Source organism: Lepidochelys kempii, chromosome 7 (assembly GCF_965140285.1).
Source record: "Lepidochelys kempii isolate rLepKem1 chromosome 7, rLepKem1.hap1, whole genome shotgun sequence".
Classification (NCBI taxonomy): Eukaryota; Metazoa; Chordata; order Testudines; family Cheloniidae; genus Lepidochelys; species Lepidochelys kempii.
The window spans coordinates 7,494,433-7,520,549 of record NC_136386.1 but is presented as its reverse complement, the minus strand read 5'-3'; the positions used below and the strand labels follow the sequence as shown (position 1 = coordinate 7,520,549).

Sequence of the window (26,117 nt, the reverse complement as noted above, 5' to 3'; positions counted from 1 at the left end):
CTGTCTCCAGGAGGACAAAAGTCACGAGGGGTCTGATTCTGCAGCCCTCACTGACACTGTCTAGCACAAAGGCCGGCAGCCTTTCAGAAGTGGTGTGCCGAGTCTTCATTTATTCACTCGAATTTAAGGTTTCACATGCCGGTAATAATAATCCACGTGCTCCATGCTGAGCTGCGCCCCCTCTTGGCCGTGTCGGCAGCCCTTGCTGCCCCAGGCTGGGGCCAGCTGCAGAGCCCCGGGCCAGTGGCTGAGACCCCAGGTTGGCAGCAGAGACCCCTGGACTGTTGCCCGGGACCCGGGGCTGGCAGGCGGCTGAGTGGGGCCAGTGGATGGAACCCCAGGCCAGCAGCAAAGCCCCCCCCGGACCAGTGGCTGGGGCCTGGGCCTGGCAGCGGGCTGAGGGGGCTGGCGGACGGAACCCCGGCTGGCAGTGGGCCAGCGGCTGGTACCCCAGGCCAGCAGTGGAGCCCCTGGGACCAGTGGCTGGGACCCGGGGCCAGCAGTGGGCTGAGCGGGGCTGGTGGACAGAACCCGGTGGGCAGGGGGCCCGTAGTCGGTACCCCAGGCCGGCAGCGGAGCCCCTGGGACCGGTGGCCAGGACCCGGGACCGGCAGCGGGCTGAGCGGGACCGGTGGATGGTACCCCAGGCTAGCAGCAAAGCCCCCCGGTCCAGTGGCCAGGACCCAGGCAGCGGGAGTGCCCCTGAAAATCAGCTCGCGTGCCTGCCTTTGGCATGTCTGCCATAGGTTGCCTACCCCTGGTCTAGCACTTACTAAGTGCTTGAGACCCTTTGTGAAGGTACTAGTAGGGTGAGCCGCAGTTGCAGCATCGGGCCTTACATTTGCACACTTCTGAACATATATCTGTGCATCTGCTATAGTGCATACATGGGGGGGAAAAAAAAATCAGAGCTTCCCCGTTTGATGGCTGAAATCCTGGTGCCTCTTTCAGAGAATTTCAGTGGTGGGTTTTTTTTGTTAGTTTTGTTTTTAATTTGTAACTTTACCATGAACGTAGGGATTTCAGAGCAAAGAACAGAGACTGTCTAAGCTCATTTAACGTACCGGAAACTTTATGAAATAGTTGCATTTGATCAACTCCTAACTATTCTCAGACTCTTTGGCCCTCGGTTTAACTTCTCTCCCCACCCCTGCTGGACAACACTTCTATTTGTACATCTTTCTTTCCTCTCCACCCATGTACTGCTATTTTATGAATCAATACACAATCAACAGCTAGGAAAAAAATGAGCATCTAGAAGTAGTTGAGAAAAAAACTTAGCAGTCACTTTAGTGCATTACAGAAATGTCAATAAAACAGTCATGCTATGTCAGTTACCTTTGGGTACTGGATAGTAGATTGCCCCCCCCCCCCCATGATGTGTGGAATATCTAATGTTCTACATAGTGAGCTGGCCTAGTTACTATTTTCAAGTGCAATTTACAGACAAGTTCAGCTTGTTTTTAAGAGTAGTAGTAATATAATTTTTTGTTCCTCTTTTATCCCTCTTTCATCAGGTCTCAAAGCACTTTACAAAGGTAGGTCAGTATCACTAAGCCCCATTTTGCAGATAGGGAAACTCAGGGGCAGAGAGATGAAAGGGATTGCCCACAGGCTTGTAGCAGGCCAGTCTTCTGAGTACCGGTCCAGTACCAATATCTCATGTTCATGTCAAGCAAGCCTATTTTTTCCTCCTGTTTTGTATCTGAGAGGTAATAAAAGTGCCTTGTGATGTGAGAAGGGCTCTATTTCTGGTGAATATCAGAGGAGTGGCTTCCCGGTGGGAGTACACCGAGAATCGTACATGGAAATCCTGTTAAGGGTTTTGTGCACACAATTCCCTGGTTTCAGAGTAACAGCCATGTTAGTCTGTATTCGCAAAAAGAAAAGGAGTACTTGTGGCACCTTAGAGACTAACCAATTTATTTGAGCATGAGCTTTCGTGAGCTACAGCTCACTTCATCCGAAAGTGAGCTGTAGCTCACGAAAGCTCATGCTCAAATAAATTGGTTAGTCTCTAAGGTGCCACAAGTACTCCTTTTCTTTTTACACAATTCCCTGTGAACCTTGCTAAAATTTCCTCCCAGCCGTCTCTATAATGACTGATTCACCAAAACTTCCTAGCAGCATTTACTTACACCTCTCCTCTGTCTGTCTGTCTGTCTCACTGGCTAAGGAAAAGTGTGTATCTGTCTTCTCCAGCATGGCATTGCACCGCTCTTGCGTTACCATACGGGCAGGTGTCCAATTATTAACAAGGGGGAGAGAGAAAATAAAGATCTGAAAATGTAAAGAGTACATGCCAAAAAGCAGCTCACTCTTTTCTACAGGAACCACATAGAAAACCTTTGTAAACATAGGGCTTTGTAATTTATTGCATACAATAATTAATTGGGAATGGTGCATTTTTAAGCAACAGCTTTATAAGGTTGATTATAAGGGTTGCTTTGAACCCAAGTGTGTAGATAGCACCATTCTTAGAGTGTATGATAGTTAATGTGTAACCATGTAAATAGGCTGCCCTGTTTGGACACTTTTATGTGTTCTCATAGCAATTAAAACCCATAAACATGCACAGTACCCTGTCTGTTTATAGTAAAATAGAAACCTTTATCAGGGTTTGGTTATTTGCGGGAAAGCTGCAGTTCATTGAACTATGTTAGCATGATCTGCGTTAAATGAGGAAATGGCAAAATACCTGTTCGGATTAACAAGGTTGATTGTGATAGTGTTACATGTGTTGATGATGCATCTCAGGCTCCTATTCAGTATATTTAAATCCAAATATTTTGGGGTCATCTGAAGAGTAGTTATATTTTATTTTGGCCTCCGGTTTATATAAGCAGTGGATTTGTTGCTCTGGGACAGATGATTTTTGAGGCTTGTCTCTTTGTTTTTTCATTAAAAACCTAATGTGGATGTGCCAGATACACAACAGATTTCTACCCCTCTCCCTGTCGAGATTCATGAGCCTGGGTTAATCAGATCACACATAAGGGATGTTTGATAATGCTTGTGAATGATTCTAAGTTTTAGGTTATTTACTTAGAGTTTAGCTTTAAGGGGAAACTGAGGATTAAGGAACTTTCATTTCCTATCATTACCTGTTTGACATAGCATAGAGTGAAATGCATTGAGCCCTATTAAGATTGAGATATTGGGTTTCCTGATGCCAAAGTATGCAGATGATAATAGTAGACCGCTCCCTCTGGATATAACAGAAGGAAAGACATTCAAGCTGCAAATAAATCTGTTTCAGGGCTTTGCAATGACAAGTTACCCAAACAGGAGAAAGGGATGGGGAGGGGGGGGGGGTGAGGAGAAACCTGCCTCAGTTTATGCAATCATGATTGCACAGCCCCAGACAAATATTGACACTAGAGATCTTGGCAGGTTTTCCATTTGTAAAATGCCCCTGGGAATAAAAGATCTTTTCACTGGCGCACACTGCTTTTATGCAACCCCCCTAATAAGTTAGTACAGGTGGTGCACACAGCAACACTGTTAAAATACAACTAACCTGTTAATGGTGTTTTGAATGTGATGCTTGAAACAATACAGGGCAGTTTTACAGTCAGCCTTGTATGACACAGCACTTTCTAGTGTAGAGCCTGGATATTTTTCTTCCCTTCAGTGATACTGTCCTATTAGTAAAAGAAATCATCATTATAGCATAGTACATAGGCTGGTACCAATCTGACAAATTGCTGAGATGTGGCCTTTTAACTTGCTATATGTCTGGGAACAGAGAGACAAGCTATTGTAAAGTATTATTATCTTACAGAGACTAGTTACATTAGTTAGGTTTGCCACTGTGGCAACTATTTCTCCAAAAGCACTTGGGAGAACCTTTACATTAGCTGATCTCTCTCCTTCAGTTCTATTGCAGAATACACCGGAGAATTGTTAACATCAGCCGAATACTTGTGTCGTATTGTTTTTTACTATAGTGTGGACAAAAGGTTAAATCAAGCAGTCTTTTCTGCAGTATTGTTTCCTATACAATATTCTGGAGAAGGTTCAGTGTCACTTAGTTAACTTTTACAGAGATATTTGTTGTAGGTTTTGTTAGAGAAATGTTGTATTATATGGTCCCTGTTGCAGTCTGTTCTCCTCCCCCCTGCAATGCAGTTTGTTTTTACACAGCTTCTTTCACACAGTGGGTCACAAAACGCTTTGTAGTGAAAGTCCATCTATTCAGAGTATCCTCGAAACTTTTCACTTGATATGCCACTCACAGTGACCGATTGAAAAAATGTTTTTAATCAGACATTGCTGCACTACGAAACAGGCTTGGAAATTAGATGTAAAATACAGTTGAACATACAGATTGCCACATTCAGCTGAGCCAGTGGCCATCTAGCCCAGTACCCTGTTTCTAACAGTGGTTGGTATCAAAAGCTTCAGAGGAAGATCAAAGAAAACCTTATAGTGGATGACTGTGTAATAACTCACCCAAAGGCAACGTTTTGTTTTTACCCCAGGAGGTTATTGGTTGGTTATGCCCTAAAGTATGTGGGTGTCTTTTTTCTTTTCTATAAAAATGTCTGATCTTTGCTTTTAAGTCCTCTTAAGTTTGTGCTCTCAATGATACCATGTGGCAATGGGTTCCATAGGTGGTTCTTTTTTTCTTTACGCTTCTGTACTGCAGCCAATCAAGGTACTTCACAAATATTAATGACTTGAGTCTCATGATGCCTCTGAGAAGGATCCTCTCCATTTGACAGATGTGAACATTTAAATATATAGAGGTTAAAGCTTTGTTTTCAAAAGTGGCCTCTTAATTTTGGTCTCCTCAATTTTTGAATGTTCTCATTTAGACACTTTGGGACTATTTTTTTCCAGAAGTGCTGAGCGCTCATGGCCTCGGCTGAAAGTAGTGAGAGCTGTAGGTGCTCAGCACCTGTGAAAATCAGGACCAGGGTGTCTAAAATTAGGGACCAGTTCTGGTTTAAATGACTTGCTTGAGGTCACACAGAAAGGGGTCCATGGAAGAGCTCTGAATAGAAGCGCTAGAAATTTTCCCTTCCCTTCCTCCTGGATGTCTGACCATTCATAGGACTGTGGCCATGGGCTCCAATTCCTGTTTTCCTCGGCTTCCTTTCATATTCCTCATCCATGTCAAGTCTCTCCATAATGTTGCTCCACATATCTCTCATCTCTTATTACCCTCCCCCCTTCCCCTAGAGTGCCTTAGATTCTGCCATGATATTCACCCTGCTGTTTACAGTTAAGCACATGCTTAAGTGCTCTGCAGGATGGGGGGATCTAGAGTGTAAATACCCGTTGTGAGGATAACCTTGTGATATAAAGTGGATCCATCATGAACCTTTGACCACTTCAGCTTCTCAGGTGCTTGGCTGGCTGGTTCTTGCTCGCATAGTGTCTGTCTAATCGTCCTATGTGGGGTCGGGAAAGGATTCTTCCCTGGTCAAGCAGTGAACTTGGGAGGATTCTTCCCTGGTCAAGCAGTGAACTTGGGGCTTTTTTTGCCTTCCTCTGCAGAGTGTGGGTGTGGTCACTTCCCATCGTTATCTGACGAATCATTTCTCGGGCACTGGTGCACCTTGGTTCCTCCTGTTCTTTGCCCAGGGCACACAATAGTTCAATCTCCTGTGGGCTGTAATACTTTGGTCTCATTTTGGTTGTTGGGTTTAGTGTGGGGGTGATCGTGGCCTGTGATGTACAGGAGGTTAGACTCTGATCTGGTGGTCCCTTCTGGCCTTAAACGCTATGATTCTAACTTCATCCTGCCCCACTAATCCATGTCCACCTCCTCCTAACAATCCAAACCTCTGCAGTGCTTCAGGGTTGGAGATTGTGACGCATGAGAACTGGAAGTTGCAGCTTTATACCATTGGAAACAGATGCATACAGCTCTTGCTTCTAGTCCTGGGAGCCCCTGAGATAACAGACCTTAGTAGAGGTAGAAAAGCTCATTCTAAGAACTTTCTAAAATTTTATTAGCTATATTTTTTTGTCTCTTTCTGAGTCCTTTACAGTTTGACTCATGCTACTAAAGGAGCCTGGCTTTATAAGAGGAAGGAGTTAAAAATAGTACCAATAAAAACTTTAAAACTCTCAAACATTTCTAAAATAGTTCTTCTGTAAAGTATGTGGCATTATAAGATGGTATAATGTGTTATAAAGGTTTTTATTGACACTCTTCTGGGATGAGCTACATAACCCGATCATGAGCAATACAGGTGTTCCAAACTCATGTGATAAAACCTTTCTACCATCTCATTGTGGGTGTACTTGTGTTTTTTTTATATATATCCAATTATATCTATGCTTCTTTATTCACCTTGGATATATAATATACACACACACACACAGATATACACACACATGTGTGTAAGTTAAATGAGAGCAACAGTGTAAGAACAGCCATACTGTGTCAGATCCAGTGTCCATCTAGCTTAGTATCCTGTATCCTGACTGTGGCTGGTGTCAGATGCTTCAGAAGGAATGGACAGAACAGGGCAATTTGTCAAGTGATCCATCCCCAGTCGTTCAGTCCCAGTTTCTGGCAGTGGTAGGAGGACTGGAAATCAGCAATAGACTTAAAGCTTCTGTGGCTTTTGTGTGTCACATGCTTGGACTCTGGCTGCCTCTGGATTAGAAATCTTTGTACCTGTTTCCCAGCAGCGACGCAGGTGTTTTGGTACTATGAGTGCAAAAGAGGTTCCGAAAGTTCACTCATGTCTGCTCTGCCAAGCTGCAGAAGACAGCGGAGCCCTATTGATATCCGTGCTTGCCCTGTTGCTAGCATTCACCAGGTTCACTTTTTTGGATAATAGGTGATATAATTTTCCAGTGTTTTGACAGTCTTACTGCAGACTTCACTCAAAGTGTCAAGTACGCCAGCTGGCGCAGAGGGTGAGGGGCACGTTTTGGTACAGAAATTGTCTGATAGACGAATGTCCATTCCATTTGCAGTTCCACATCACAACCATGGTAACTAGAGCAATTGTTTACATGAAAAGAAATGTAAGGGAAGTATTTTAATATGTGTTAAGCAGTATATGACCAGCCAGGCCTGTGTGGCCATCAGCAAGTGCTCTGTGGGACCACCCTTTGGAAACTTCTGCAGTGCATCCTTGAGTTTATGTGGTGTGAGCCACTGTCTCTTGATTGCCTGAAGTGTATTATAATCTTCTTCTTACCAGGTACTATAGGCTGGCATTATAGTTTATGATGTTGGAAAATGTGGGAGAAGTTGAAACTATTCTATTGGCTCACTTACTTGCAAGGAAAATACTTTTATCTAGCAGGAAAGTTCTACTTGGAACCTAAAGTATAATATAGTTTAGTTTAAATTTCAGTTGACTCTAAAAGGCTGCTTTTTCCAGGTCTTGCTAAAGATAACTTCATGATAGGTTTGTTTTGCTTGTGCTAGAAGATAAACTAACATATCTGGCTTTTATTTTTCTCTCTCGTGATCTGTATGGAAGCATTTTCTTTATAAAGCAACTGCTCCACAGTGAAGGTCAATTAAAACCCATCGAAGGTCAGTTTTAAGTAAAGGGGCAGAGCATTTGATTCTCTCTATCTATTTCTGTAATGTTGTTGGTTTTATTTCTAGCATTTTGTTCCCGAGCTTCCTCTAAAAATGAACAGATTGAATCAGTTGGACGCATGACAGCTACCAATTTGGGGTTAGAAATCCATTAAGTTGCCTGGTGCTTTATTGGTGGTATAAAACTGCTTGGAATGAAAGTGCATTACCATTGGACATTGATTATTCAAAAGAAGAGAGGGGGTGTGCCTACATAAATCACATACCTTTACTGAAGGTTGCCAGCTTACAATTTTTTTAGCACAAAATGTGCATGTTTCGCCCGTAAAATACTGTTTGTTGTTGAAAAATTTTTAAAAAGTACTATTTTAAAACCAAACATGGAGAGCTGTCTGCTGTAGATTTCATACATCTAGGGCAGCGGTTCCCAAACTTTTGAGGATCATGCGCCTCCCCCTCCCCTGGGATCAGGAGCAGGGCTGTGGCTCCAGGGGAGGGGGGAATGCGGACGGGGTAAGAGGGCTGATAGTGGGACTGCGGCCAGGGGCCAAGGCTGGGGGTGGGGCCAGGAGCAGTGATGCGCCAAGGCTGGGGCTGGGGCTGGGAGCCAGGGATGTAGCTGGGGGCAGGACCGGAGCAGAGCAGGGGACAGGGACCCGGATGTTCCTCCATGTGCCACAGTTTAGGGACCTCTGATCTAGAGGGTTAGATCCAGACTTTGTGCCCTGCAATGCTCTTGACTTGTGATTTATGCTATGCATATTAGTCCTTCACCCTTATTGCGTAACAATATAGATACAATCTTTCTCAAGTCAGCCAGCAAGATCTTCAGATTCGTCGAAAATCTTTCTGACAGGCTGCGCAGTGGAGCGGAAAGTCCAGCTGTCTAGCTTAATTTTAAGACGGATAGTCTTAAGATGCATGCTAATGTTGAGGGGTAACTAAAACGTATGTTGCTGGGTATAAGCCGATCCTTCCTGGAGTCAGGAATGGATTTGTCCTCCACCGAGAGAGTTGTACAATGAGCCAGGCACTTTTTGAGACCTGTATTATTTCCCTGCTCTGGGCACCTTTTTCAGGAACACCAGGATGAGCTTGAGGGTCTGATCAAGCAAATTTCTACATCAGGAGATGTTTGCAAAGATAGCTGTTTTGTCTAATCTCTTACAACCAGACGCTGTAGTGGAGCCAATAAGATGGTGATGCAACTAAAATTAAAACTAATTCACATTGAGATGGGTGTCTGACAGTCTTAGCTGTGTGTTGGAAGTGTGCATGAGAGAAAGCATCAATTTGCTGAATCAGTTGGCATGCCCGGTCTTGGTTGGCGCTGAAAGCGAACAATGGCTGGCTCTGGGACATGGTGACCCATTATGTTTTATTCCCGTCAGTTTTAGGAGGATAGGAAGCGATGTAAAACTAGTCTGCTATGTTAAGAAAGCAAGTGGCAAGCGCCGGAGAGGCACAGCAAACTAGCTGCACTTGTATTCTGAAGCTGCAGTAGAAATATATGCCCACTGTTTTTATAAGATTGTTTTTTGCCTGACTAGTTTTAACCAGCGCATAAATATCCCTTTGTGCTCTTTCCAAGTCACATGTGTTTTTTGGGGGCAGATTAACTATTAATAGGAACAGAGAGAGAATGAAAAGATGAGTAAACACCTTCTTAACGAGTTCTCTGCCCTCTGCAAAGAATTAATGATTGATTGGACTGGCTTTCACAGAACCGGGCAGAGCCTTTCAGACTTGGTGGCTGGAAAAGGGATTGGCTAACGCACAGTCATGTCCCACAGGCGCTCACTGAGTAGTAACCTCAGCTCTGCTTGGCAGAAGTGAGTACAAGAGTAATATTGCTCAGGAGTAATCGATGCTCTAGTAGATTGTAGATTTAGTTACAACGTTAATGGCTCTTGGGGTGAGAGGTCCAGTTTAGAATGGAGAACAGTGTCTTTAAACTAGGTGTTGAATGCCTTGTCCTCACTTGAATTTAATCAGTGACTATTCATGCCCCATGGTATTAGTTTGCAGTCTAGATGCTGCTTGTAGGACAGCCCTCCCAAAGTGAAAGGGGCATATTTTCGCAGCTCCTGTTGATAAATCAAGAATACCTCACATCTCAGGTTGGTGCAGTCTCCTTCCAAAGGAGCCCATGAGATGTAAAACGGTGCTTATTATGACCAACTTCCCCCCGTCTTTATTGAAGGTGGGATCAGAAAAGCAGATGGAGAATTTGTCATTTACTTGATTGGTTTAATGTTGCAAACTTGCTCTTAGTTTTTTTGTTTTTGGCCAACTTAAAAGCACCTGGAGTGGGCCGTGAATGTTATAAACCCTTTCCACAGCTTCCTACGTGCTGGGAGACTGTAGATGCTCCAGCGGTGGCACTTGTTAACTACACCCTGGAAGTTGGACCCCGTGACCCATTTATTAGATGCATGTTTCTGACAAATAAACGGAGGTGTGGAATGCGGGGAAAGCTTTAGTTAAACATTCTGAAGCTACCAGAAATGCTTGGGCTTTATTGACATTATGAAAGCATTTGAATCCCTGGGAAGTGCAGGACACATCATTTTCTAGCAGTAGGCTTATTTTAAAATATGGCTGTTGGAAGTTAGTGAAGGGCTGCAGACCTGAGATGTTATCTGAAACCATAGAACAGTGAACAGGGAGTTCTGAACTCTCCCCATCTGCACTCGACCAATAATCCTGCAGCTGGATTTTGGAAAGGTTGTGATACAAGCTTTGGGTTCTCTGCAATTGAACTTATCGTTATTGATTCCTCCAACCCCCTGCACATCCAAAAAACCAAAAGGTTTAAGATCGTTTATCAATGAGCAGCCATGGAGTTGCACAATTTTACAGATGAAAATATTTGCTTTGCTGGAGTGCAGAGTTTTAACTTGTAGTTCAGTAAATCATATTTAATGTTGATTTATCAGTGCCGCTTCTGTATTAAATATTGGTTAATGGAGGTTTAGCAATTATGCTAAAAGACAGACAAGTACAGTATATTACATAGTTCTTAATCCTCAATAAATTGAGTTAGTATGTTAAATACACAGTGGGGATCCTTAACTGAAAATGTTGCTAGAAAAGTCTTCCTTCACCTTGATCCATGTAAGAAGCATGCCAGTGGAACTAGGACTAATTTATGTAATATAATTAAAAAAACCCAAGACACCAAACTGCACATTTTGCCTTCAAGAGGTAGAATATTCTTACAGAAATCTCTCTGGGGAGGAAAAAAAATCTCTTGTCTGGTCACCATGACAAGTTTGTGTATATATGGCAAGCAAGTTTTGGTTTTAGGACATGCCTTGTTTTGGTAATTAAAATGCCACTTAGTGTCACAAAACAACAAATACAGAGCATTCCATATAGGCACAGAGGGTAGATAAAAGATGGTTTCAACTTCATTTGTGGATTAAAAAAATGCTCCTCCTCCCATTTTCGTTTCCCATCTCCCAGCTAGTCATGCATGGCAAAACCAGCAGCCTCTAAGGGTACAGCTAAATATAAATGATTTTATTTAAGTGTTCTCCCCTTCTTAAATTAGTTTTGCTCTGGGTGCAGTTCTTGCCAGTGGTGGTTCAGTGTATTCTTAGAGAGCGATAGACTCTCTATTTCCTTTACGCAGTGCAGATTAAGAGAACCAGCAATTTTTCACTTTATTTGCTACAAGTAAGCAATTGTCTGGTGTCACCAGGGTAATATTTCCCCCGTGCTGTTCAAAGCTGCCTTGGACTACACTGTCATTTGTGGAATGGAGCGTGCATTCCTAATAGGATGTCTTATAGCTGCAGTAACTGCAGAGGCTGCTGTTATTTTGTTAGAAGTGGAGAAAGCTTTGCTGAATACATTGTCATGCCTCCTTCACTCTCTGCAGTGTTTCTCTTCACTTGTGCTATAGGCCCAGATCCCTGCTGGACTAAAATACAGGGAAAGGCCACTCATATCACCAGAAGGTAAATTTCCTAAGTTTCAGCAGAGCACTGTAATCTAATGGTTATAGAAGGGGAACCAGGTGGCCAGACTTCTGTTCCTGGCTCTGCCACTGACCTGCTTGTCAAATCGCTTAACGTCTCTATACCTCAGGGTTTGTCTATACTTGAAACACTACAGCGACTCTGCTGTAGCACTGTAGTGTGGACGCTGCCTGTTCCCCCCGTTAGTGTAGGTACGCCACCTCTCCAAGTGGTGGTCGCCAGGTCAGTGGAAGAATTCAGTGCTGTCTACTCTGGGGGGTTAGGTTAGTTTAACTGCACCACTCGGGGGTGGGTTTTTCACACTCCTAAGTGATGTAGCTGAGTTGACCTAACCTTTTAATGTAGACCAGGCCTCAGTTTTCTCATTTGGAGCTTGATTCTACTCCCATTCGAAATGAATGACACAACTCCCATTGCTGTCAATGGAATAAGATCGAGCCTTTGTGAAATAAGAATATATTCATCTCTCTCATTGGAAAGTTGAAATTCAGGGTATGTCTACACTCACTGCAGCTGTAGCAGAGACACTTACTACCGTGATGGAAAGAGTTTTCCTGTTGCTGTAGCAAATCCATCTCTCTGAGAGGCAGTAGTTAGGTCACTGGAAGAATTCTTCTGCCCACCTAGCAGGGTTATGCTGGAGCTTAGGTCAGCTTAATTATATCACATAGGATGTGAATTTTTTCACGGCCCTGAGCAATGTTAATTAAGCCAACCTAATTCTGTAGTGTAGATGTTTGTAAACCTCGGAGATCCTCAGAAACTTTGCACATAGATTGAAATTTATTTTTATGTTAATGCTAATTCTTTTAAAAAGAAATTTCCTTAAAATGCTTGGGGAATCACTTAATGGGACACTTCTAAAAATAATATCCGTGAAAACAATCCATACTAGTTTGCTTAAGACTGTTGAAACTGAAGGAATTTCGAGATCTTGAGTTCTATACAAATGTGTTTTTACATACTCTAACAGGGCCTAAAATAACCGGATGCTGTACTTTTAAAGAAACAAAGTGACATCTAAGAACTTGGTTTTCTTAGGTTTAGAAGCACCAACTGTAGTTTGATATTATTTAGCAAAAGGGTTTTTTGTCTTTGTAAGTCACTGAACATTTTATTTTCCCCTTCTCTCTGGGAGAATTGATAGGTTTTAGATTCTTTAAAATTTCCAGCCTGCCTCAAGCATTGTGCAAGTTGATCACACAGTTCTGGTGATTGCTTACTGGATTTGCATGCACCAATGTCTTTGCATGCCAAATATGTGCTGTCCTTCTCTTGTGGGTGAAAACAGTTGCACATGCAAAGTGGCAGGGGAAAAACTCAGCCCAAGACTTGTCCCCTAAAGTTTCTTAAATAAGCTGAAGATATTTCATAATTTCTTAAATTGTGAATATCAACTGTGTGTTGTTATATTGTAGTACAGTACATTGGATTCCAGCTGTATTTTTTAATTAGAATTTGAAGATTTTTATTAATAACGGAATATAACTGCAACAGGTATTGCTTCTTTGGTAATCATTCTACGTTAATTTCCGTTAATCAGTATTATTGTTAGTCATTGCTTAGAAAGATTCACAGTGCACTTGTTTGGTAGCTGGATGGCTTCTTATGGTTTGTCTTCACTGAAAGGTTAACTCATGATTATAACTCAAGCATTGCCCTTAAGTTGACTCACAAAAACCTTCATTCAGGTGTGGTGCATTTAAGTCTAGTTGGTGCATTTAAGCTGCTGTTAAGTCGAGTTGGCCGGCAAGAGGGAAGGTATAGGCTAACGCTCAAGTGAACACAACTTGTCAGCTGCTATATTGAATGCTCTGAGTTGTGGATGCAGGTTAATGCCACTCAGATGCTGCTGGACTTCCAATGTCTTCCCACAATTCCCCAGCTGTTGCCACTCCTCCATCTCTAGGTACAGCTGGCGTGCTCTTAGCAAAGCATATTGTGCTTGTCATGGCAACAAGCTACTGCTGACCTACTTGTCCCCGCTTCACCTGCTCTGTATCAGCCTCTCTTTTTTCCGAAATGAGGGTCACATGGATTGTGCTAATGTCAGTGTTTGGCACAGACCAATTTGAATGGAGTGTTGCCAGGCTAACCCCACTTCCAGCCACGTACCCAGAAAGGGCAGGCAAACTTTGACTGGAAACCCTTTGGGGCAGGGACTATCTTTTTGTGTGTTTCTACAGTGCCCATCACAGTGGGGTCTTGATGTATGACCAGGGCTCCTAGGCTCTACCTTCATACAGTAATTAATAATTCCCTCATAATACACTGCAAAATAATTCATGGAGTGGCTCAATTTACTGCAGTGCTAAGAACCAGAGGAAGGATGGCAGCTCGAATGCTGTTTTGCATGGTGACTGTTCTTACTCAAGGAAGGCTAACATGAAGGAAATAACTTGAGTGCAGACCAGTTAACTCTGCTGCATAGATAAACCCTTAGTATTTTTCCTTCCTGAATAGAGTTTAAAGACTATTATGTAACAAGCCTGATTTTTAGAACAGTGACTTTTCAGAGCTGACCTGGCTTACAAAATGCTTAATGTGGATCAAAATACATCAAGATGACATGCTTTGTATAGTTATGCTTATTTATATGAACACAGGAGAATATAGACCCTTGGAAGTGATACGATTCATCTACACAGTGTATTTTATTTTAATGCATGGGTCTGGGACTTGGCTTGACAGAGGCCATTTGGAAGATTGAAAAACTTAGTTACCATTGAAAAGTCGATAAAGAAAAACTGCTATATATATACACATGACTGTGGAAATTACAACTTTTGAAGGAGCTTGACTTATTTTATCCTTGAAAATGAGATGCATAAGGTTGTAATGTAATGATTATTTTAAAAGTTTAGAAGATAGGAATTTCCAGAATGGGTTGGACCAGTGGTCCATATGTTCCAATATCCTTGTTCTGACAGTACAAGACACTTAATCTCTGCTGCAGAAAGCAGTTAAGGAATAACCTGCCCAGTGGGAAAAAGTTCTTCCTAACCCTCATTTTGTGGAGGATGGCTTGTGTGGCTCCCCTGAGTTACCACTATCTCTAGACACAGATTGGTAAATCTGGTTCAGTTGCAAATCGTCCCATGAAGTGCTGCTGTCAGGATCTGCATGAGTTACAACAGCCTCTAGTCTGCTCTAATTTATAGCAGGGGAGCAAACTGGGTGCTTGGCTTGCCTGGGTTGGGGGGGGGGCACAAAAGTGGTCTAAAGCTAAATTTGAAAAACCCTCCACCCCGCAGTACACCTCCAAGATATTCTTAGGCCATATCAGCTGTTGACATTTTTGGGGGGCTGGAAAAAGTATTGTTACCTCTCATTATCCCTGCTAGATGGGTAGTAAGTTGAACTTTGAATTTCTCCAGTGAAGGGGATTCCACAGCCTTTTCTGGAATTTGTGAACTGGTTTAAATTCAAGCAGGCTCTGTTCTACAGTTGCTTGTCTTCAGAAACAGGAACATGTTTCCCCCCCCCCCCCCATATCCCTCCCCCAAGTAAATCTGCTTCTTTTCCAACCAAGTGTGTGCTGTGCGGTAAAGCATCTGCAAACATTTGGGAATGGGCGGGTGTCTGTTCAATATACTGTGGACTAGGCAGCTATCTTTCAACAGATTAGCAAGAGGAATTTCTATTGCAGGGCTCAATTGTTCAAGGCTCTCTGCTCCTTTTGTGCATGAACAGTGAAAAGTTGTGTTATGACAACGGTTGACAAAATGTTTAATGAAAGCCGCAGCTGGCAGTAACAAGAGTTCCCAGACATTCTCCCTTCCTCTCCTGCCTGTCACTGCAAGGTGCAGATACAGTTTGGACACAGTGTTCTTCACTGACAGATAAATGGCTTTGACTTACGGATCTGAAACTCACTGCACTGAGCAAAATTCTGCTGCCGCTGTGGATTGCACAGGCTGGAAATCATTTGTGTGTTTATTCATTTGTCTGGCAAACAAGCCAATAATTTTTGTTTTGAAAGAAAGGGTTGTTTTTTGCTTTTTGTTTTTGTTTTGGTTTGTACATGTAAGCAGTGTGAACAAAGCACACTATGAATGCGGCTGCATTAGCTCCTTGATTGCCCCTTGGGATGTGTGGAAAGAGAATTTTATATAGCATTCTCCGGCTGAGAAAAGTCATGCAGCTCCTTGGCATTTGGTCTCCCTTTAAAGGAGGCGTTCATTGGTAAAACTGACTTTGGATGTGCAGCATTATGGCACCTAAAGAGCATGGGGGGAGGTTGAGAATTAGGATGTGCACCTGATTATTTAGCCAGGATTCCTCGCCCCAACTCAAATATACACTGCCATCTTCTTAATCATGTTTACTAAGTTCAGTGGCCCGCAGTGCCATTTTACAGTCTCATATAAAGGCAAATACTACTGGATGGTTCAAAGACGACAATGGACAAATACACATAGAAGGGCCCCTCCTGCATCAATTGAACATAGTCTCAATTCTTGATCATGCCTACTTTAGTGACAGGTATGGACAAAGTTTACATACCAGCACATCGCTGGATTAGCCGATCAAAGGAAGAAATGAAGAATTTGTAATAGTTAAATCTAAAGCATAACATGGTTGCAGAGTACTGCACAACGTATAAAGCCAAACTAGCTTTAAAAAAAACAAACAAAAAACAAAAAACTCAGGTTGATAAGAATCCTCTTTCGATTCCAACAGGAGACTGTCATCCACAAGCTGAATTGTAGTAGCAACCCACTGGCTAATCACACTGGCTGAACTCATTCTCCAGACAATATTCTGGAGTTTGTGGTCACTGGGTTCTGGCTTCTTGGGGATACATGAAATGATGTAACTGAAGATGATATTCACATAAGGCTACTTTGTTGCAGCTTCAGAGCTCACAGGTAGCTTGGCTAGTACTTTAGGGGCATGCTGGGTGCAGATTTTTTTGTAATAAGAAATTTTAAAACATATGGCAGAAGTATTTGCCCAACCCAAGAGCCATTTAGTTATTGTATGGTTCAGGCACGGCATTAGACAAAGGAATTCCTCATGAAAAACAAACGGCTTGCTCGCTCTGAGCTGTGGTATATTAGAAACTTGATCATTTATACTAATTGGAGAACCGTTTCTCTGGTACGTCTTTCCAGTGTTTCTGATCCTGGCACCCCTATGCCACTCATCTTCTCCTGCTGCTCTGTGTGAAGTTGATTTGGAGAGGATCAAAGCCAATGGTGAATTAACAAACAGTAGCCATGGCTTTTTGTATTTTTTTTTTACATTTAAACTAGTCTTTAGACTGCACAGAACATTCTCTTCCTTGTCCTTTATTTGCATTCCAGTAGCACCTAGAAGCTTCCTACCAAGATTAGAGCCTCATTGCGCTAGGCACTCACTGTACAAAATGAGACAGTCCCTACCTCAATTTTATTTACAAGACAAGCAAAGGGTGGCAGAGGGAACAGAAGCAGGGAGGAGAAACGGCTTGGTTACACAGCAGGACAGAGCCAAGAACAGAACCCAGGTGTCCTGACTCCTAATGTAGTACCCCTACCTACTGAATCATACTACGTTTCTTTAGCATTTGCATGTTCTGACCGAAGTGCCATAGACTGTGTATCAAGGAGCTGAATTCTGGAATAAACCCCCCTTGGGCTATTGGAGCTGCAGACTAGAAAGTCTCTGGCATCTTAACGTAAATTAAAACAGTGATGATCTTGCTGAAATACAGCTTATGAAAATGACTAGTATAATTGGAACAGGAGCTCCTGTGCTATTCGGTTTAATATATTCCATTTATTTTACGCTGACCCCATATTTTCAATGTTTGATGGGCTGCAGATTTCTGTATTGATAATGCAGGACTGCACCGAATAGATGAGGTCAGCAGGAAGCGTGAGGTTTGGGTAGGTGCGGTAGGGTGAGTTGAGACTTAAGCACCTAGGCAGGCATGCAAAGGAGGGATAATCGGACATTATGATTAACTGAATGTTTCTGCCACTGTCCAGCAGTGAAATAGTTAACGAAGTTGACATATAAATTGTCCTGTAGATTTCAAAATTTGGCAGCCTAAAGTAATGAACAGGGATGGTTCACATGTATTGTTTCAGGATGTCTGGAGACTCAAGAAGATAGCACTGCATTGATTTACACTTGGTTCCTGTTTTTCAGATTGTATTTCATACCCTGTGAAAACCAAACAAACAAACTCCCTCCCCAACAAATTTAGATATTGGTGCCAAATTCTGGAGCGAGGGGTGGAGTCGGTAAATTCCATGGTTCTGGTTGGAATAGGCAAAATACTATCATGACACACGAAGAGCCAGATACTTGTGTGATGGCTCTGAGAGTCTTCAGATCTCTGGAACCATATCAACAATATAAAAAATTACCTTTAGTCACCGTAACCTGTGAGCAAGAGAAGCTTTAACCTGCTGAGATCTTTGCTTTCATGTCATCATGCTTAAGTGTTTGAAGCACTGATCGAGACGACAGAAGCTCCTTCCCTTCCCAGGTGTGCAGTGTATCTGAGTTTTTAAAGGCCAGTATACCCACAGGGGAGAGATATTTTGCATTCACGACTAAAGACTAAAATGTTGTGATCACATAGTTCAGAATTATCCTTCAACCATTGTTCGGAAAACAAAGTGTGTCACATAGTGAAGATGATGTTTCAGCTAAACAAGAAAGCCCCCGCCTTTCCCATGTGATATTCGTCTGTAATGTTTTCTGCTGCTTTCCTTACCTGTAACATGGAGACGATACTTTCTTGTGTCAGAGGGGTGGTTTGATGTTTGCAGAGAGCTTTGAAATCCTGGCATAGAAGGTTCATTATAAATGGAAAGTATTATAACATTAATTTTTATAGGTTTCAGAGTAACAGCCGTGTTAGTCTGTATTCGCAAAAAGAAAAGGAGTACTTGTGGCACCTTAGAGACTAACCAATTTATTAGAGCATAAGCTTTCGTGAGCTACAGCTCACTTCCTCAGATGCATATCGTGGAAACTGCAGCAGGCTTTATATATACACAGAGAATATGAAACAATACCTACTCCCACCCCACTGTCCTGCTGGTAATAGCTTATCTAAAGTGATCATCAGGTGGGCCATTTCCAGCACAAATCCAGGTTTTCTCACCCTCCACCCCCCCCCACAAATTCACTCTCCTGCTGGTGATAGCCCATCCAAAGTGACAACTCTTTACACAATGTGCATGACAATCAAGTTGGGCTATTTCCTGCACAAATCCAGGTTTTCTCACATCCCCCCCACCCCCATACACACACAAATTCACTCTCCTGCTGGTAATAGCTCATCCAAACTGACCACTCCTCAAATTTTTATGATTTGGTTTCTTTGCGGAATGTGATTTTTGTAATACACAGCACACCACACCAGCATAATGGTTATAGCATGAAACTATGCTAGCTAGCTGCATTCATGAATTTAGAAGCTGCTTAGCTGCAAAAACAAGTTGATCAGAATTAGGAGGATTGCAGGCTTTGTCCCTGATTCTGTATGCTGCTTGGGTAGGGGCGCAGGGGTCTGCTCGCATGGAGCAGCTTTCAGGATTGAGCCTTAGTGCATGTGTTGACTGCAAAATTAGCCCAGCCTGTTACTCGGGTGTTGCCCCTAGCCCACCCATCCACACACATCCCTCCCACCTGAGCTTAGTGGTGCTTTCAATCTGGGCTATCTGGCCCACAGGGGTATGACTCAGAGCCCAAGTTCTACTTTCAGATGGGCTGGTGACTCACCTATTGGAATGAGGATGCAGGCTAAATAACGCCAGTGCTGATAATCTTCCAGTGCCTTCCCACCCGTCCCCTGCTCCTCCTTCCATATGCCCCAAAGGCCAGACACGTTCTCTCGCAACTCACTGGGAAGGAATCATAGAGCAGCTCAGCTTACTGCAAAGCAAAGAACCATGCAGTATGTCCCCAGAAGCCCTAGCACCGCCAGTGAAGACATGGTAATTCGACTGTGGCTTGGCAGGGTGGACGCTGACCCCTGGTCTAGACTAAGCCGGGCATGCAGACCTTGATGCTGATTATGCAGGCTATCTCTGCAGTGAAGACACACCCTTAGAAACAAATGCTTTACCACGAGTCTGTTTCAGCCCTTGGATTCTGAAGAATTGACGATAAAGCTCCATAGACCTTTTTTATCTGTATCAGTCTCTAGCTCTGCAATGTCAGATCTTCATCTGCACAAGGTCCTGATGCTGGCCACAGAGGAAGGATGATCCAGTAGTTAGGGCACTAGCCCATGGCCAACCTGGGTTTAATTACTTGCTCTGCCACAGACTTCCTGTGTGACTGTGGGCATATCACTTAGCCTCTCTGTGCCACAGTTCTCCATCTGTACATTGGGGCTAATGGCATGTCCCTACCTCCAAGGGGGTTGTAAGGATAATATATTGGATTGTGAAGTGCTCCGATAATACAGTAATGGGGGCCATATAAATATCTAAGGTAGAAAGATATATTTTCATTTATACCAAGCCCTTTATTCTGTCAGGACAGGGTAAAGAGGTCCTTAGTGTACATTGCAATCCACCCCAAGAAGGTTTTCGCTTCGACTATGTTTCTGCTAACCCAGTGGTAGCACCAATAGGAATGTTTCTCCAAAATTCCCTAGTGTAGAACATGCCTCAGACAGCTTTCTTTTTCTGTTCCAGGCCTGTAGGATGTTCTCTGTTGTACACTCCTTTTTGGTTTGTACTCAGGGCGCAGACAAGCTCAAACCTGATTTTGCCTTGTGGTTTTTTTAAAAAAAAAAAAAAAAAAAAAGTTGTAATATAATCTCTGGACAAATTGCACTTTAATTGTAGTTGTGCTATGAATATGGACTTGGCTTTCAAATGTTACTCTTGGTTTAAACTGTAGTTTGACTTTTATTTAGATAAACGTCATTGAGTTCATTGTGAAATGGATATCTGCGCTAGGCTAGTATTGATTTAAAGGTCTCCTGAGTGTTTTAAAAGACAGTAGGCGCGTAAAGGACAGCATATTTTGTTAAAATAGATGCTTATATGATATTTCAGACCTAGATTCTAGTGTAGCTATTAAGGATCTACACTGTGCTGTCAATAGGCATTGTCCTCTTTCACAGCAGGTATTTGCAGAAGGTTGCATGTTTCATGCTAGCCAAAGAAGACTTTCGAAGTAGTGCAACTTTTCCACGTGTGAAGGAAAAATTACACCGTTTCCAGCGAGCAATTGAGCATTCTGAGCAGCTGAATTTTGGGGGGTTTATCTAAACCTAAGCCATCAACCTTTTGGGTCAGATTCAGAGGTGGCATATGGACAGTACAAACTCCAGATCAGTGAGAGGATGTGACCTCCGTGCAGAGGAGGCAAAAGGCCTGGGTTGTAGCAGGAATAATAGCCTAAAGCAGGCTGTCAAAATGATGTAAAACTAAAGCAGGCCACTCATAATTATCTTACATCTGCGTACACTTGCTTTTTTCCCTGCTATAACCCCAGCTATCTGCCTCTTCCTTTTGTATGTTTTTACCAACACCACCTGCATCCCATTAATGAGCCCCCATTTGAGTCTCACACATTGCTAGTTGATTAGGTTTTAATCAGCATTTACTCTATCAGTAACTCCTCCTTACCTGAATTCAGGCAGGTTTTACCTGTAATGTGGGGTTTGCTGATCATGCAGATGTGGGATGAAAAATCTGAATGGAACTTGGGGAGTTGAGGGTTTCGCAAAGCTTAGTTCTTTAGAACTGGTGCTGTGTATTTGTTTTCTCACACAATGTTGTTCATTAATTATCCTAGTCTGCCCAAGGGTTATTCACTGCAGTGGCGGTGAGTGTTTGCGCAACCACATTCCCAATAATTTGGCACAATTGTGGATGAAATACATGCAACACCATATAGTGAGTTCCAGGCCAAAGTCTATGGTAAAAAGGAACCATTCAGACGTATTGATGGATGTAGCCTTGTTAGAAAATGTAGAGTACGTACTGAGAAGGATATTCGCTGATATAATTCACAGGGAAATAACCTGTTTATCTGTGATCAGTAGCTTGGTTATGAATAACCAGAAAGAAAACAGTAAACTTAAATGTATCCTGTTAAGACAAATTAACTGCATATATTAATATGAATGGGGGAAAACCTAGGGAATACCTGTATATGTTCTGCTAGGAGAAACAAAGTATTCGGCTTGTTTACTCAGCAGAAAGTTTCTCTTCCCGCCCCCCCCCCCCCCACCCGATTTCTTAAGTGCTCTTGTAAAATAGCAGATCATCTCACAATGCAATCTGGAATAATTAAGATGACCCGGTTTTGCTGAGCACAGTGACTGTAGTTTGCTGATCCCACTGTCTCTTATTTTAATAGAAACCTGAGCTACAACAAGTTGACGGAGATCGATCCTTCTGCCTTTGCCGAGCTGCCGAACCTACGGGAAGTGTAAGTATTTTTCCCAAGGCTTTTAATTGCATTTTTGCCAGGATGGCTCACGGAGGTTTCCCAAGACACCCCTTAGTTGACTTGGATCAGCAGATCGGACATGGTGTATTTTTCATACTGTACCTGTGTGCTACCTTTTTTTGTAAATCAGTCAATTAGTAGAACACAACATCTCAATTAAACTGGCATGCAGCTATTGGAAATCATTGGTGTTTGCCTCACTGTCTGCTTCATGCATGGCTCTGTGGGAGTAGCTCAGTTAACGCACCTGAGCGCACACACGACTCTTTGCTGAAAGACTATCCCTGCAGCAAGGCAGAACAGACTGAGCTGTGACATCTGATGCCAGCCTAACCCAAATCTCCCAGGAAACAAAGGTGTAGTGTAATGGACAAGAAAGCACTTAACTCTGTCTCTTCCTGCCACTGGAGTTTGTATTGCTTTTGGAACCAGTACAAATTTTGTTTGCAGTCTGCTTTGAGAACCTAAACGATGGGTTTTGTTTCATGTTTTTTGGGGGGGCTGGAGAAGGATAGAGTACTAGTAAAAAAGATCCCCTCATCACAGATGATATTATTAGAAGGAATTTCAACCCTGGACTTGCAAGGCTCTCATAACTCTGATCTCTGTAAACATTCACTGGTTAATGCCCACGCTGCTGCTCTGATTGTCAGATGCTAATAGCACTTCCATGAGCCCTGACTTGAGGTAGTGAAAAATGAAAGTGACTCAGTGTCTTCAGTGGTGGGTTGAGGTAATGGTCTTTCATTAGAATGTTAAATTACTGGCATGCTTGAGGTTTGGTTTCTGTTGGAAAAGCTTCTGATGCCCCCTGGGAAGCTGAGGAAACATTTCCTTTTAGAAATGCCACTGTAGGTATTGTGTGTTTCTTCTTGTCCTTCATCCCTTTTCATTAAGCATTGGCTCTTGTGCCCAATCCTGACTTCCTCAGGTGGGCAAAACCAATTTACATCAGCTGGAGTCTTGTCTAACTGATGCCTGCAGGATTGGACCCTACAGATGAACCTGCTACTTCTCCTCCTGCCTAATCTTCTGTGGCCCTCCTGATTACAGAGCAGTCAGTTGGTTATTAAGTACAGGTTCATGATCTTAGAAGGAGCTGGAGTGCTCTGAGACAAGCATGATTATTTATAAGAGCAACAATGAGTAAAAGGGAGAGATATAGACCAGCAGAAATGGTTTCTGTATAATGCATCTTCCAAGTTCATTAAACTCTGGAAAGCCTTAAATTGCTCAGGGTGTAGAGAATAGAACCACAGAGCCAGTCCCACTAGTCTTGTGTCACTGAATGTTACCCTAACACGACAGTGGCTTGGTGGTGGTTTTATACGTGAAAGTACCTGAAGGCCTATGACCTCAGGGGCTAGCTGGGCGTGTGAAGATTGGAAGCTTGGTACCTCAATTCTTATTGCTTATATTGTACCCAGTGAGGATGGGGCTCCATTGCACTAGGCGTTGTACCAATACAGAGTAAGGGCTTGTCTACACTACCCGATCCGGAAGGTATAGATGCGATAAATCGACTGCTGAGCGCTCTCCCATTGATTCCGGTACTCCACCAGAACGAAAAGCATAAGCGGAGTCTATGGGAGAGCATCAGCTGTCAACTTACCGCAGTGAAGACACCATGGTAAGTAGATCTAAGTACGTCAACTTCAGCTATGCTATTCACGTAGCTGAAGTTGCATATCTTAGATTGACCCCGCGCGGTAGTGTAGACAAGCCCTAAGAGATTCTCTGCCCTGAAGAGTTTACCACCCAGAAGGGGGAAAGGGATACAGCGCACAAGCAAAGTAAAGGAAGACCCTTCTCAAGCCTCAGCCCATCAATAACTGGTCTCTCAGTGAATCAAGACGAGAATTGAGATCTGGGAGCATTACCTCTGATTGAGCCACTTTACTGGGATAGACATAAAGGGGTGTTGCCAAATTAAAAATCACACTGAAGTGAGAGAACTGTTGTTACATATTGTTGTTACAAGCCAGTCAGTGCTACAACAGGAGGGCGACAATTGAAACACATTGGAGGAAAATGGGCTAGAGTCTCAATTACATTAAAGCTCCTTTACACCCCTGTGGCAATTTAAAGGGATCCTACAATGGATGTAAATGGGAATTAAGCCCAAATTATGTAAAGTATGTTCATGTGTGTGCCTGTGCACACACAATGTAAATTTTATTTCCAGTTTATTTTGTGTATTTGACTGCACTTTGCAGCTAGTCACTGTAGAATTGGTCAGTTACTTTTCCCGTTTTGTGTTTTGCCAGCTTTGCTCACCGCCACAGGGGAGAGAGACTTTTTTTTTTTTTTAGATAGAGAAAAACTTATTGTAAAACCACACAGTTTGAAAGGGGGAACTCAGGAGGCAGGTGAAGTACCTGAAAACGTCCTCAAAAACAACAAGGAGTCCGGTGGCACCTTAAAGACTAACAGATTTATTTGGGCATAAGCTTTCGTGGGTGTAAAAACCACTTCTTCAGATGCATGGAGTGAAAATTACAGATGCAGGCATTATATAATGACACATGAAGAGAAGGGAGTTACCTCACAAGTGGAGAACCAGTGTTGACAGGGCCAATTCAATCAGTGTGGATGTAGTCCACTCCCAATAATAGATGAGGAAAGCTTCCTGTAACTCTTTTTAAGTGACCAGATTTCTAGTTGGGTTTGTCCTTTACAATACACACAAACACACCAAACCGAACTCACCAGTGTGATTTTTATAGTGGCATGGTGACGACTGTATTGCCTTCCCACCCCCTGGTACTTTTGAAGATTTTAGGAGAATGTTAACATCTCTTTTGTTTAATGGTCAAACAAGGTGGACCCCGCTTACAGTGCATTTTGAAACGGGTAACCTCCATTGGGGGCGGGGGGGGGGTGTTTATAGGCAATGACTTCACTATGCATTGGTTTGGTTATGCCACAGACTTCCTATGTGACTCTGTGTGAGTTCTTGCTCTGTGCCTCAGTTCTCCACCTGTAAAATGGGAAAAAAATCTTTCCTCCTCCTCCTTCTCATATTAATATGCTATTGGCATTACCTGGAAGCCCATGTGAAATCAAATACCTTGCATAGTATATGAGAAGCCAAAAGAAAGTTCTGTGGTAGATTCACTGTGGAATTCCCCGCCCCCCCCCACACACAAATTGTACAAAACCAGGATTAATTTAAATTTCCCTTATCTCTTTCGTCCTCCCATCTTGCACAAAGGATGGCACTGGTCCACTTCTCTTCTACACCTTCTGCTTATTACAAGTTGCTTTGCTCCTTGTGGCTGGCTTCTTATATTTGAGTCCAGGTCATGCGTAGTTTTGAAGCAGCTGCAAGAAAGATTTCTCCCTTCATTCCTTTGGAGGGGGATCTACCTTTTGCCTAGTAGTGTGTGGGGGGGAGTCAGGTATTTGTGTTGCATTATTATTAATTTTCAGCAAGCATCGTAAGGACCTCTCTGCGGGCTTTCGAATCAGGATTTTTTGCTAAGTGCAGCCGTGCATTGACCTCTTAAATTCACATTATAGCAGAGTCCTTCAGTCTATCCAGAGGAATAGTTTTATGAGGGGCAGGGTGGGATTGTATAAACAGGAGTCTAGAAAGATGGTAACGAGAGACCCTGTGAAATTCTGCATCATAGAGGGGGCTCCAGGACCCCAGGGGGTGTTAGTCTTGCAATGAGAGCTGCCCCTTGCTCTGTCTTGGCAGTGGCAAGGCTGTAATTGCTTCAGCATGGTCAGGGGGAAGCAAACAAGATGGCCAAGAAATTAGGTAATTTTCAAGCAGCCAGACAAGCGGCTGTTATAGTAATTAATTGACTAATTCACTGTACAAACAAGAGCTCTTTAAACTGAGGAAGAGCTGGTCACATGACACAGATCTGCTTTCACTCGGAGAAATGCTTCAAATATTAGGCTGTGGAAGAGACATTTCTGTATCCGATTGCTCAGTAGTGCAGTAGTAGCCAAACCTCCTCCTCAATTGTTGTTGGCTCTGCAGAACAGTAGCTGATGAGTAATGTTCTTCAGAAAGATTGCAGGTACCCCGATCAGAGCAAATGTTCGCTAGACATGTGACAGATGTGTAAATAGAGTTAGTGACCCATTTTGAATTATTTAAAGTTATTGTATTTAACTTTTTTTTTTTTTTTAACTGATGGGATTACGGCAACAAAATGGTGGCTTGTGGGCCTTTT

At 42.9% G+C, this 26,117-nt stretch overlaps 1 protein-coding gene across 2 annotated transcripts in view; it reads left to right on the top strand.

Annotated features, from left to right (window-relative positions):
- The window catches only part of LRIG1 (leucine rich repeats and immunoglobulin like domains 1), a 128,053-nt gene that overhangs the window by 32,086 nt on the left and 69,850 nt on the right, over positions 1-26,117 (top strand). For both annotated transcript variants that reach the window (XR_012159755.2, XM_073351038.2), the window contains exon 2: positions 21,835-21,906. Coding sequence is in view for 1 of the 2 variants with exons in the window: in XM_073351038.2 (XP_073207139.1) it covers positions 21,835-21,906 (72 nt within the window). In the remaining variant the exon portion in view is untranslated. The remainder of the gene's footprint in view (positions 1-21,834; positions 21,907-26,117) is intronic.